The sequence below is a fragment of the Sinocyclocheilus grahami genome, unplaced genomic scaffold, assembly GCF_001515645.1.
Source record: "Sinocyclocheilus grahami isolate Dianchi unplaced genomic scaffold, SAMN03320097.WGS_v1.1 scaffold896.1, whole genome shotgun sequence".
In the NCBI taxonomy this organism is placed as follows: Eukaryota; Metazoa; Chordata; class Actinopteri; order Cypriniformes; family Cyprinidae; genus Sinocyclocheilus; species Sinocyclocheilus grahami.
The window spans coordinates 227,733-241,732 of NW_015506075.1; the positions used below are offsets into that span (position 1 = coordinate 227,733).

The following is a 14,000-nucleotide window of genomic DNA, read 5'->3' on the forward strand; positions in this document are numbered from 1 at the left end:
TTGGAACAATGGTGAACTTTCCCAGGAGTTGCCGGCCAACCAAAATTACTCCAAGAGCACAACGACGACTCATCCAGGAGGTCATAAAAGAACCCAGAACAGCATCTAAAGAACTGCAGGCCTCACTTGCCTCAATTAAGGTCAGTGTTCATGATTCAACGATAAGAAAGAGACTGGGCAAAAACGGCATCCATGGGAGTGTTCCAAGGCAAAAGCCACTGCTGACCAAAAAGAACACAAAGGCTCTTCTCTCATTTGCCAAAAAATATCTTGATTATCCCCAAGACTTTTGGGCAAATATTCTGTGGACTGATGAGACAAAAGTTTAACTTTTTGGAAGGTGTGTGTCCCGTTACATCTGGCGTAAAACCAACACAGCATTTCATTAAAAGAACATCATACCAACAGTCAAACATGGTGGTGGTAGTGTGATGGTCTGGGGCTGCTTTGCAGCTTCAGGACCTGGACGACTTGCCATAATTGATGGAACCATGAATTCTGCACTCTATCAGAAAATCCTGAAGGAGAATGTCCGGCCATCAGTTTGTGACCTCAAGCTCAAGCGCACTTGGGTTATGCAGCTGGACAATGATCCCAAACACACCAGCAAGTCCATCTCTGAATGGCTCAAGAAAAACTCAATTAAGGTTTTGGAGTGGCCAAATCAAAGTCCGGACTTAAATCTGATTGAGATGCTTAAACAGTCCATTCATGCTCGAAAACCCTCCAATGTGGCTGAATTAAAACAATTCTGCAAAGAAGAGTGGGCCAAAATTCCTCCACAGCGATGTGAAAGACTCATTGCCAGTTATCACAAACACTTGATTGCAGTTGTTGCTGCAAAGCATGGCACAACCAGTTATTAGATTTAGGGGGCAATTACTTTTTCACGTAGGGCCAGGCAGGTTTGGACAGCTTTTTTCCCTTAATAAAAGAAATCATAATTTAAAAACTGCATTTTGTATTTACTTGCATTATCTTTGTGTAATATTAAAATTTGTTTGATGATCTGAATCTTTTAAGTGTGACAAATATGCAAAAAAGTAAAAAAACAGGAAGGGGGCAAAAACCTTTTCACAGCACTGTATATATTTATTTTTTAGAAAATAACAGATTGTTTCTCTAGAAAAGACCCTTATTCCTCAGCTGGGATCCTGCAGAGCCCTTTGAAGCTGCACTGAAACTACAATTTGGACCTTCAACCTGTTGGGTCCCATTGAAGTCCACTATATGGAGAAAAATCCTGAAATGTTTTCCTCAAAAACCCTAATTTCTTTTTGACTGAATAAAGAAAGACATTAACATCTTGGATGACATGGGGGTGAGTAAATTATTTGTTCAAGCCTTTATTTAAGAGAAACATTTAGAAACGTGGCCAGACTTACTTGCACTGTGCATGAAAGTATTTGATGAGATTCTGAAGCAAGTCGACACCTTTCTTGATCTTGATTTCATTGACTTTGAGGAGGTACTGTAACAAAACAATAGAGGAGACTGAAGCACACACACCGCCAAGGAAATGCCTATTACATGATTCTCCAATGAAATGAGTCTCCTCTGACCTCACACATCTGAAGCTGAAAGAAACGGCGCTCCTTCTCCATCTCCTCTGCTATCTCCGCTCCACTGATCTCCGTCCGGATCATTCCGTGCTGTCGGGCATGCTCTTTTTTCTCCTTCTCGATTTTAGAACTGCGTGAAACACACATAGACCACCTTAAAAAAAATTCAGACACACAATCGCAAACACACGAACAGGAAACACTCATGCAGCAGGGCATTCTTTTCCATATGCTCCAGCGGCATTTTGTACCCCCCGTTACGGATGCTGCATTTCCTCTGTGGGGAAGGAGGGCCCTGATCTCAGACACAGGATTCCAGAGAGAGCCTCATGCGTTTGGTTTAGGCCTTTATTCGCTCTTAGCTGAAGCAGGTTGGCCATTTCTGGAACCTCTGCTTTCAGAGTTTAAAGCCTAGCGAGGAGATGTGGTCAAGAGATGGCTGAACGCTAGAAGCCATTTCCAAAAAAAACATTTCTAGTCAGTGAAAGTAGAAAATGAAAAAGTAAAAAAAAAAAAAAGATTGTGATAAAATGCATCAAGCGCGGAATGAAGTGATGTGTTAGCATGAGGAGCTGCCTCTGACAACAATTTTGATTTCTGTATTAGGTTCAGTGTTGGGGAGAAGCAAGACTATTAACTTATAATAAATTTAAAAAATAATAATTGTAATAATTAAATAATTGATAAATAAATAATAATTGAAAATAAAAATGTTATGCATTTCTATCCTCTGCTGAGCACAAAAGAATTGTAGTTAGTCTAATGAAAATCATTGGCTTGATTCCCAACATTCTTCAAAATATCTTGTGATCCACAGAAGAAAAGTTAAAGTTTTGTTACAACATGAGGGTGAGTAAATGATGACTATCTATTATCTTAAAGGGGTCATATGATGCTGCTAAAAATAACATTATTTGGTGTCTTTGGTGTAATGAAATGTGTTTATTGTTTATAATTATGACTTGTTATAGTTTTAATGATTTTTTTATGAGCTTTTTAAATTCAATGAACCATTTCAAAAAGTTGCTTATTTTATTTTATAGGGGAAAAAAAGTTTTTGTTTTAGTGCCAAGCCAAATTGTATGGCTATTTTCATGGCAAAAGCAATAAAATAAATGATATTAATATTACAACCTATTGAACATTATCTTTGACACTATCTTTGATAAAACTCCAAAAAGTGGTGTAGTAAAATCATTGTTTAATGAAATACATTATCCTTCATTTATTTGTTCTCGTTTCATTTTCATATAGTTTTTCAATTACTTTTTTTTTTACTTTTCTAGACTTTTTTTGTTTTAAATTCATTCAAGTCCAAAAATATAACTCTTAGTAATAAGTAAATATGTTAATTAAATATAATTAGCTTTTTGTTGAGATGTCTTTTTTCAGCAGCTTCCCCAATGATTACTTTAGTTATTGCATCTGTACATCTGACAGATGGAAGAAATAAGCCTAAACAGACTCCCTCATGTCAGTACATCACTTCCACCGATGACTGTAAAGAACAGTCCACCATTTTTCACCACAAAGATTGTTCAATTTCAAACCAGTTAAAACAAAAATGGTGGAGTGTTGCTTTCATCTTTGGGAGAAAGAAACACACGCAAACAAATAAGTAAATACACTCTTAAAAATAAAGGTGCTTCAAAAGGTTCTTCAAGCGATGCCATAGAAGAACCATTTTTGGTTCCACAAAGAACCATTCAGTCAAAGGTTCTTTAAAGAACCATCTCTTTCTTACCTTTGTATAATCTGAAGAACCTTATTTCGCTACAAAGAACCTTTTGTGAAACAGAAAGGTTCTTCTGATGTTAAAGGTTCTTTATGGAACCATTTAGACAAAAAGGTTCTTCTATGGCATCGTGAAGCACCTTTATTTTTAAGAGTGTATGAATCGTGATTTGATGTTTCCTGCTGTTAACCTGCTCTCCTGAGGCACCACATAATTTTTACTGTCAGATTCATTGTCTCTTAAACAAACACAGCAAGATCTTCAGCATACTCATTAGCAGGATATTTGCACAAATGAAGCCTGCAGCTCAAACTGCAACTTGCGAGAAAGCTGAAAGCTTTGCACAGACACAGAGATTGAAGTGAACTCAAACTGTAGCGGTGGTGACGATGAAAACCAGTTTAATGGAGTCAGGGCCAGAGTCACGTTAGAGGGCGACTTCGTTTCTTTCTGTCTGGAAACATGAAGGTATCGGTCACAATCAAACCCTGGAGATTATATCCGGCGATGGGGGGTGAAACATGTATTTGACTGAGCAAAACTGCCAATGATGGAAAACAGCAATGATATTAAAAAAGACAGCACCTGGCTTCAACGGTAAATCAATTAATCAAATGACGTGTTATAAGAAAATGTATTACCCTTTCAGTAAAGAATGTCCCTTGCAGCTTGGAAAATATATAAAAAGTGCTACATAAATGTCATACATTGTTGCATGCACAGCAATCAGTGTAATAGCAGAGGATAGGAATACAGGAAGTGAGGTGGTAACAATGACAGTTCATTATCCAGAGTGCTGGGCACCACTGATCCCTCATTTGACTCTCAGGACACTGACATTTGCTTTCAATTTAATTAATTTTCAGACTAAGATTTAAGCAAACATGCATGACAGAAATTAATGAATTCTTTGAAAATCTCTTACACTTTGGTCTCATAGTCTTTCCAGGCTTTATCAAAGGGCTTCTTGAGATCCTGCAAAAGAAAGAGAGAGGATATTCATTAGACAGTCTTGGAGTATGACTCAACTTTCATTTTGACATCTGCAGCTTAACCCAAATACCGGGGGGGGTATGAGCAGAACCAGCCGATTTAGTGTCAGCATAATGTCTGGTCCACACTGCAGATGCAATGCTTAGGTTTGTTTTTCTTCTGAACATCATGATACAGCATTGTCACACAATTCAAAGTTGGCTCATTGGTTGTGTGCTGAATGCATTGAAGAGCATTAACAACATATCACGGATGTCCAGATTTGATGTATCAGCCAGCCAACCAGATTGGAGCTTTTGTTTTGCACAAAAATGGCAAGGTTTGAAGCTTAAGACTAGCAGAAGAGTGGCATAAAATCACCACTCAGATGCCAAGCTCAGTGTACGCCATCACACATGATGTCATGCTCACAAAGAAAGTACCTGATGTAACGCCAGTGCTGTATTCTGTGATGACATCATCTGAAAGCTTCAGGGAAATTCTGCTTGTGCAAACAGAGCGTCCTCCAGCAGCTCTACTGAGGGTTTACTCTAATAACAGAAGGCTGTGATTGTAGAGGGACTTCCTAAGAGTCCTACCAACTCTGTTAATGTGCTTCCATAACAGATGTTGCACACAGCTTGAGGTGTGCTGAAAACAGTCTCATCTGTGCCAGCAATAATGGCTCAGTAAGAGCAGTTTGACAAGAAAATGATTTCCACATTGATTCTCCAAAAATTCCATACTTGAAGCAATGTAACAGAAATGAGAAGAGACGAGAAGTGCCCATTTAAATATAAATACTAGTGCTGGGCAATGATGAAAAATGTATTTAATTTTTTTTCACAATTAATCACATGATTTTCTGCGATTAATCACATTGTTTTGCACAAAATTCAATAATTAATTCAATTTTTTCATTTAAAAGTACTGCTATATGAACAAAAGGGCAATAACATTTGGTTTGCAAACACTTTAAACAAATAAGGTGCTTTTTATTACAGCAGTATTCTTATATTCCTATATTACAGCAGTTACAATATTTCTTGTAAATCTCAACTTAAACATTAATGTAATCAAATTAAATATAAAACCAAAGCTATTTGCCACTGCCAGGGCATTAACTTTAATTTATTATTAATTTATCTGGAATAGCCTTCCTGATAACGTTCGGGGTTCAGACACACTCTCTCTGTTTAAATCTAGATTAAAGACATCTTTTTGGCCAAGCATTCAAATAATGCATCTCATAATCTTGTACTGCAGTTATATCTGATCAGAATTCTTTAGTTTGGGTTAAACAAATCAATTTTGTTTGTTTGGAACAGCAGCTATGCTAATTATGTCTCTATTTGTGTCTCTGTTTTTGCCACGGGATGTAACTAGGATTTACACAAGCTTCAGTCTGGATCCAGAACACCTGAGAAGAGATGACGCCAACCATTCAGAGGACCTCAGATGATGCCAACCCTGAAACAACATACAGAACTACCACATTTTGCTATAAGTTTGATTGCATCATATAATAATTGCTGTTAATAGTGTTCATCGTCTGTTTGATTACGTCTTTAATTGATTTTTCCGTACATTTCTGCCATATGTACATTAACTGACAGTCACCACAGCAGTGTTCATTTACATAGTAGCAGTTAAAATATTTCTTGAAAATCTCAACTTATAACATTAATTTAATCAAATTACCAGGGCATTAACGTTTTTATAGAAAATATTTTATAGTTTGTTATAGAAAAACAAGCTATGCTCAGAGTCCAGAGCCTCGATCATAACATTATAACAGGCACCTTAGAGACCTGCACTATCGCGGGACCCAACGCAACAGAGTGCAACAACACTTGATGGGCGAGTGCGGGCAGGTAGAGATTTGTGTGTGCTGGATGCGGGAGTGTACGCACTCTAGGCAATCTTAACCGTGCCCGAGTGCGTTTGACCCCCAAAGCCTGGTTCGTTTGACTAGTGTGATTGCTCCGTGCCGTGCTCGGGCGCAATTCGTTTAGCCGTCCCTGGCTCGGTTGGAAGAGGTGGGCCAGAGCGTGGTTCAGTTGGGCTTGGGCGTGGTACGCATGTAGTGTGAGTGCTAACCGTGCGGGAGCGCGGAACTTCTGATACCTGCAGCACGATTGCGTGTATATATATATATATATATATATATATATATATATATATATATAGTGAGAGGGCCGTGTGTCACCGCGTCCCAAAGGACTCGAAACAATAAACCACAAAGTTAACAAAACGATGCACTCCACTGTGTTGAGCGAGAGCGCTTCTCTGCTGTCTTTACGTGCTAACGGAAACTTCCTGTTTGCCACTTATGAACTCGTGATTACAAGCACGTTCACAGCCAGTGAGCAACAGGCTTTCATAATAATAATAATAATAATAATAATAAACTGCGTTAATGCGCGATAAAATAATTGTTGGCATTAATTTATAATGTGTTAACTTGATAATAACGCGTTAACTTGCCCAGCCCTGATAAATACATAAGAGGTATGTATATGTATAAATGATACGTAACTTATTTAATGTTACATAATTGTTGTGGATTTAAAAAAAAGTGTTGCAATTTTTATGTAACTATAATGTGTAAATATGATCTGATCAATTCAATAATACCACCTGTCATTTGCTTTAAAAAGAAAAATAATCTACGAACCAAGCTGCTTTTTTCTATATTACATCATGTGACTTACAATGTTTCTATTAAATTTTTATCGTGTTAAAGTCACATGAATTCATATTAAAACAGTAGGCTGCTTTTATCCTTACGATGGAGTAACTTTCTGGTAATGAAACTAATGTAATGTAAGTAAATAATTAAATAAATTAGCACGATAATATTGTGTATCAGCAATCTAACAGGCTGACGATAGGATATGACAATTGAGCATATCGCCCAACACTATTCTATATGCAATGAAAACACTCAATGATCACGAGATGTGAAGTCCAAAATAATAAAAACAATATAAAATAAAATAAAAAAATGAAATAAAATAAAAATAAATCTGCTAAAGGGCTGCAACGAATCAAAAAATTACTGTAACACTTTAGTATAGGGACAAATTCTCACTATTAACTAGTTGCTTATTAGCATGCCTATTAATAAAATATTGGCTGTTTATTAGTACTTATAAAGCAAATATTCTGTATGACCATATTCTACTTCCCTAATCCTACCCAATAGCTAAACTTAACAACTACCTTACTAACTATTAATAAGTAGCCAATTAGGAGTTTGTTGAGGCAAAAGTCATATTTAATGGTTTGTTAATAGCGAGAATTGGACCTTAAAATAAAGTGACCAACATTACATATTACAATTAAAATAATCAACTAAAAATGTATGTGACGATGGCACATTATAATAGTGAAAAACGTTAGAAATCCACACAATAATAACACATTATACAGAAATCTATTTATGCATTGTGCAAGATGATTAAAAAAATCAGATTAAATGAAAAAAACAAATAAATGAATCTACTGTACTATTAAAATGGTGGCCAGTTGCAGTTCTAGTTTAGGGCTGTTTTTAAAACAGTTTGAATGAGAGTGATGTTTAGGGCTCATTATAGGACGGATCTCAGTCACCAAAAGGGACACTTCAGGGATTCAGAGAATGACCGTTCAGCAATTCAACCTATTAACTCGTAAACACAGAAGAGAGTGAACGTAGAGAGGCAAAGGGAGGCATTTCTGAATGGCATTACACACTGTCTCGAGCTGCTTCATATTGCTTTGACTGAACTATAAATCCTCATTCCTCACCACACAGCACCAGGATACATATCTCAAACAAGCTGAGTCACATAGTGTCACCTGGACTTTCAGACTGCAACATCTATTAGCCAGAGGGGTCTAAAAAAGCTTGAGTGGGTGGGTTTCACAGCTCAGCGGGCTTCAGCGCTGACATCACTCCCTCTGAGACCGACAAAACCGTCTACACCAGCAAAGCCAGTCCGACCGACTGAACAGAGGAAGTGTCGTTCACAAACACACACTGTAAGACAATAGATGCAGCTGAGAAACAGACAGCACCATCATCAAGTTGAGAGGTTTTGGCATGATGTCAGCTCGTCTGTGCATCGGTTTTATGAGGATTGCAATTTCGTCTCCCTCAGCATTTTAGATGGCATGCAACTCAGGGTCAAGAAATGGGAATGTTGGGGGTCAAGCATTCTGACATATTACAATCCCTAACCATTTACAAGTTGAATTAATTAATATTAGCTATCATTGTTACATTCATCCCTATCTAAAATAGTGACAAGGTAACAACAGAGAAAAAATTAATAAATGAGAATTTAACAAACAGAGAGAGTAACAGGATGCTACAATCTTCTGCCCCAGTATACAAAAAACAACTTAACTGAAAAATAAGTCGATTTTAATTAAACATAAGAGAACAACAACAAGTTCTAAACTTACTAAATAACCTATGAAACAAAAAGGGGCAAAAAAAATAAACACTTGACATTAATGTTGACATTAATGTTAATTTACAAATATTTAACAGACTGTAAAGCCAAAGACAGGTAACAAAACAGATGACCTCGTAATGATACCAAAGACATTTCATTTCAAAGATCCATTTGCTGATGAGTTAATGAGGCACAGGTTCAGGTTAATGATCGGAGACAAGACCTGTAATCTCCCCCCATTAGCGGCGCCCCCATACTGTGCTCTGAATCAGGCCTGATGCTGACGCAGACCGTTCTGAAACCATTAGCTCTCCATAACTGCAGCCGTCAGTGTCCTCCTAATCACCTCTACAGCAAACTGACACAAAGCAGGATTTACATCTTCTTCTGGGATGGATTAATATGGGAATTTGTTTTAACCATCATTTTAATTCAAATCAGTTTACTTGGCATCCATCAAGTAAATGAAGAAAGGTTATTGTAATATTATTCCTCATAATTGCTTTATATCTCACGTTTTTTTGACAATTTCCATTAACTGTGATTTTATATCTCACATTATGAATATTCTTACATATATATAATAAAATTGGGGAAAAAAATAGTTTTAGTATTATTTAGAATTATTTTAATAAAATAAACATTATAGTATTTTATATTATATTTAGTGCTGTCAAAATTAGCGTGTTAACGCAGACGATTAATTTTTTCAGTTTAACACGTTAAAAATATTTAACGCCGTTAACGCAGGGGCGGGGCTAGTGTTGGTCACTGCACTCACAACTGCTGCCTCGGTCTCTTTTTTCTTGCAAAGAAGTGCATTTATTTAGTTGCAGAATGTCTTTACGACCACATCAAACCAGAGACGTTTCAGACGTGATCTCCAACTTCACTTCAGCGCCAGGCACGAGTCAAACGAGTGCGGAAATGGTACTGTGCTCACAGCGTGTGCTCTTCAATTGCACACACAAAGGTGCCGGCGCGCGCTGTAGCATGCATGTGCATTCAATGTTGTGGTCAGTTAAGTCATGAAGTTACCAAAAAGGTGATTAAAGCTGCCTTAAAACTGCATGCATGTAATATATTATAGATAAGTCGGAGTCACATGTAAGAACTCTGAAATGGTTTTCAAAACTGTCCTGGAGCAGCCCAGCAATGTCTCCCCCATCTAACACACAAATTCAATGCGTCAGTTCATTAATAGAGACTTTAAGACCTGAAGTGGGTCAGAAGCTATAGTGAATGGTTAAATATTAGGGGGGAAAACAAATTTTATAGAGACATCAGTAGTATTGGTACCAGTGATACTGGCCTTCAGTCATAAAAAAAGATGCCATTAAAGAAATATACTCTCTTTATGTTGTTTGTACATTAATTTGAAGATTGAATGTGAAATTACTGCAATATAAAAGTATAATTAAAATCTTTAATGTTAGGTGGGATTAATCGCGATTAATTTCAGAAATAAGTTTTTTATCGATTGACAGCACTAATTATATTATATTATATCCTATCATATCATATATCATATCAATCATATCATATCATATCATATCATATCATATTATATTATGGGTGTAACGATACACATTTTCATATTGAACTGTTCGGTACGAGGCTTTCGGTTCGTTACGCATTACAAACCAAATAATTCGTTGGACTAATTACATTTGGAAAATAAAAGAGATTAAAGTGTGTGAAATATAATGTTCTCTTGCTGGGTTGCGTCGAACGATGATGATCTTGTTTCGACAATTATAGCCAGAGATATTGTCAAAACCATCAATCATTGGCAATATTAAGAGGATCTGGCATTTACAATTAATGTAGACCGGTTATATTCTTGTTTTTTATTAGGCCTATTATTATTATGAAGTTACTTTTATTATTAATTTAAAATTACTATTAATTTGCCCTGCAATAATTACCACATAACTGACGCGCTGCGAGGATAACAAAAGCTTAGACTATTTACTCCTCAATTAGAATGTTTTTTTGTTTTTAAAAAAGGTATTTTAAAACAGGTCTATTATAGGCTTATAATTAAAATATTAACACTGCAGTCATCAATAAAATTCAATGAAATAAAAAGCTTTATTTCAAGCACTGACTTTAAAAAACAACCTGTTTAACATGAAATACGTTTTTCTCATTTTTTTCACTATGTACAAGCCACAAGAGAAATATTAAGGGAATAAATTAAAACAGTTAGCTATATACCGTTATCAGCATATGTTAAAGCAGATTCGTCTCTCGTCGTCTCTGAGAGAATATGCAGCATCAGATGCCGAAAGCTCCATCATTACTCCCTTTTACTTTCACTATCTGCATAGTGAATCGACTGAGATTAAGATGTTAATTATATTATATTATAATACTTGGGATTTAAACAAACTATAAACAAACCCTGTTCTGCAAGAAAATTCAGTCCAGTTTTCTTATGCGATTTGTCTGCTCAAACCAGCAGAAAAAACTGAATAAACAGCATACGGGGAAAATGCACTCTCTGACAGTAGGTGGCTCTTACAAGAAAATCAGGAATACTCCACTTAACACAGTACACAATGTGCAAGCTTGTCACAGGAAAGAAAACAAGATAAAACAGTATTTACGATTTTATTTTAAACAGCTGATTTGATTTTTCTATTTTCTATGCACTAATGCACCACCATGTCATAGTTTTAGGGTGCTTTCACACCTGTAGATCGATTGCTTTGTTCCGAAACAGGGATTACAATTATTACAATGTTGCTTTTTATTCTTGGTGCGGTTCGCTTTCACACGGCAAAGTTTCTAAACAGACCAAATTTGTTAATACAAGTCAAGCGCGAGTAAACTGTTCTCTCATTGGTCAAAGTTCCACGGTTTATTTTCCGGGATTCCACTGAGCTGTCACGGATGTCATCCGTCAGGATGGAACGACAACAGTTACGTTATTGTTGTTGTTTTTTGTAGCTGTCGTTATAATAATTTATCATTTTGAGCACGAGTCCAGGATTGATTGGGAAAACATTTTTAAAATGCACCTACTACAAAGAAGAGCAATAATAAAAAGTGCACTTTGATTTTTGAATGGCAAAGACGTGCTCACCCACAGACATTCACAGGTTCATTTTGAGGTATTAGCAAAACAACAAAGGAACTTTTCACGGAACTTCACGTAATTACCCATTATAAATTGTGATATAGCCTGGTTCGTTGGTCCGTTGGATCGGATTGCTTTCTCACTACTACCGAACCGCTCCAGAGTTTGTTTCCAATCGAGCCGAGGCCACCTCGTTCAGGCGATCTCGAACCGATTGTTTTGGTGCGGATCCGAGCGCGATTGCCGTGTTCACATATGCCCAAACGAACCGAGCTAAGGGGGGCAACTCGCCAGGTTCCGAAACAACAGGCCAGGTGTGAAAGCACTCTTATGTAACAGTAGTGACTCTGGGCATGTGACCAAAAGTGCGAATCTCATTGGTGTGATGGAAAATGGATTACAATACCTTTCCCTAAAAATAATCCATAGCATTTATGATATGCAAATATTTGAACAAACAAATTAAAATTAAAATGTTTTTACAAACACACACAAACCAAACAATTGGTGTTAACCAATACATTTAGTATGAGAAATAGTACCACTAGGCAGAGATGTTGTGATTGCTACCTCAGATGGAAAGAAGCACTTGTAGGTCACTGTGTAGGTCCAAACACATTAGTTCACTATTAAGGCCCAATTAATGCCTGTAGGGTCTCACTGATTCAGTTAACCGTGCTTTCATTTTTAACTACACATTTAAGGAATAACTTCACCCAGGCAGAATGTATTTTTCAGCCCCATCACAGCGAGACAGTGAAAGTGAAGTCTCCAGGGAAACCAGACCATGAGCTGAGTGAAGCGCCTCATTAGGAGTAAATCACATAAGTCTCCCCCTAAGAGCCAACAAGCCGATCACATGGTGCAGAGAAGGTCAGGAGGTCACGATGGACATTAATGAACTGAAGCGGCCTGGAAGGACATTCTGAGAATCAGTTCAGTATAGAGCTTCTACCAGCTGTCTTATGCTCAAGCGTGTTCATGTGAGTGTAAACCGACATACAGGGTCTAAAACTGGTACTAGAGTTTCATATAAAACCATCTGCATTGGGGAATATTGTTTTTGAAAGTAGAATGTTGCACTGCTATTTAATCGAGAGTCCCAACCATATCTAGGCACAACATTTTTAATAGGCACACAGCCAATATCAGCCTAACTCAAACACTGTAATATTATTTATCAATAATAAATATTATATAATATATAAATAATATGTATTTTAATATATTTAAATAATTATAATCTAATAATAATTTTATAAAATAAAATAAAAAGTCAAATGTAATATATATAACATGCACAAAAAAGACTGGCATAATTCAGTCACTTCCAAAAGATAATTGATTACACATGAAACTTGAGACCTGTGTGCCAAGGAATATTATCCATCCATTATGTATTGGCTGACGTGCATGTGTCTAAAAACACCTTGAGACAAGCACTGATAAATATGGTGCTGAAACACTGCCAAAAAGCAAAGAAAGTAACAGTTTATTGGCTTATAGTAATGAACTTACCCCTTTAACCCCTTTCAGATCTCCCTTCAGCAGACTGTCCAATGGGAAGGTAATGATGTTATTCATGTTCTGAAACTAGAGAGTAAAAGCACCACATTAGAAAAATCTCTTTCTTCCCAGCTGTGCAATTGTCTTTCTATAATTGCAATCAGAGATAAATAAAGATGAGAGGAAACAAAAAGGTCTGTTGCAGTGGGAGAGAAATTAGACGTTTAAGTAGTATTCATGCTAACAAGACAACATCCCAAATCATAAATTAGCAGCACTAGTAACTACTAAAACACATTTATGAAAGTTGATCCACCCAGTAGGCCAATGACTCCAGATCAGTTTTTTGGGCCCAGAGGTCCAAACACATTAACAGCTGAAGGTAAGATATCTGAAACCCATTTGCTCCATATAAAAATCACATAAATGCACAATAAATGTCCTCACCAGGTTCTTGAAGAGGGCTGTGAGCTCTTTTGTGAAGACTGAGAACTTCAGGAAGGCTGATCCCAAGTCAGGGTCATCTCGGTACACACAGTTCTCTCCAAACTTCTCCAGAGCTTGAGTGTACTGCTCCTCGTTCTCCACGTGAGCTACAGACAGAATGTCAATGTAGTTTATATCAACTTAAATCCAACAGTGCTTTAAAACATGGCTACTTTCATCAAATTAAAGGGATAGTTCACCCCAAAATT

The 14,000-nt window shown here is 36.8% G+C and overlaps 1 protein-coding gene across 1 annotated transcript in view; it reads right to left on the reverse strand.

Annotated features, from left to right (window-relative positions):
- The window catches only part of asap2a (ArfGAP with SH3 domain, ankyrin repeat and PH domain 2a), an 86,091-nt gene that overhangs the window by 22,895 nt on the left and 49,196 nt on the right, over positions 1–14,000 (reverse strand). Inside the window, exons 3-7 of the mRNA XM_016248870.1 lie at positions 13,753–13,898; positions 13,318–13,392; positions 4,223–4,272; positions 1,563–1,692; positions 1,386–1,471 (exon numbers count right to left, since the gene is read on the reverse strand). Coding sequence (XP_016104356.1) covers positions 1,386–1,471; positions 1,563–1,692; positions 4,223–4,272; positions 13,318–13,392; positions 13,753–13,898 — 487 coding nt within the window. The remainder of the gene's footprint in view (positions 1–1,385; positions 1,472–1,562; positions 1,693–4,222; positions 4,273–13,317; positions 13,393–13,752; positions 13,899–14,000) is intronic.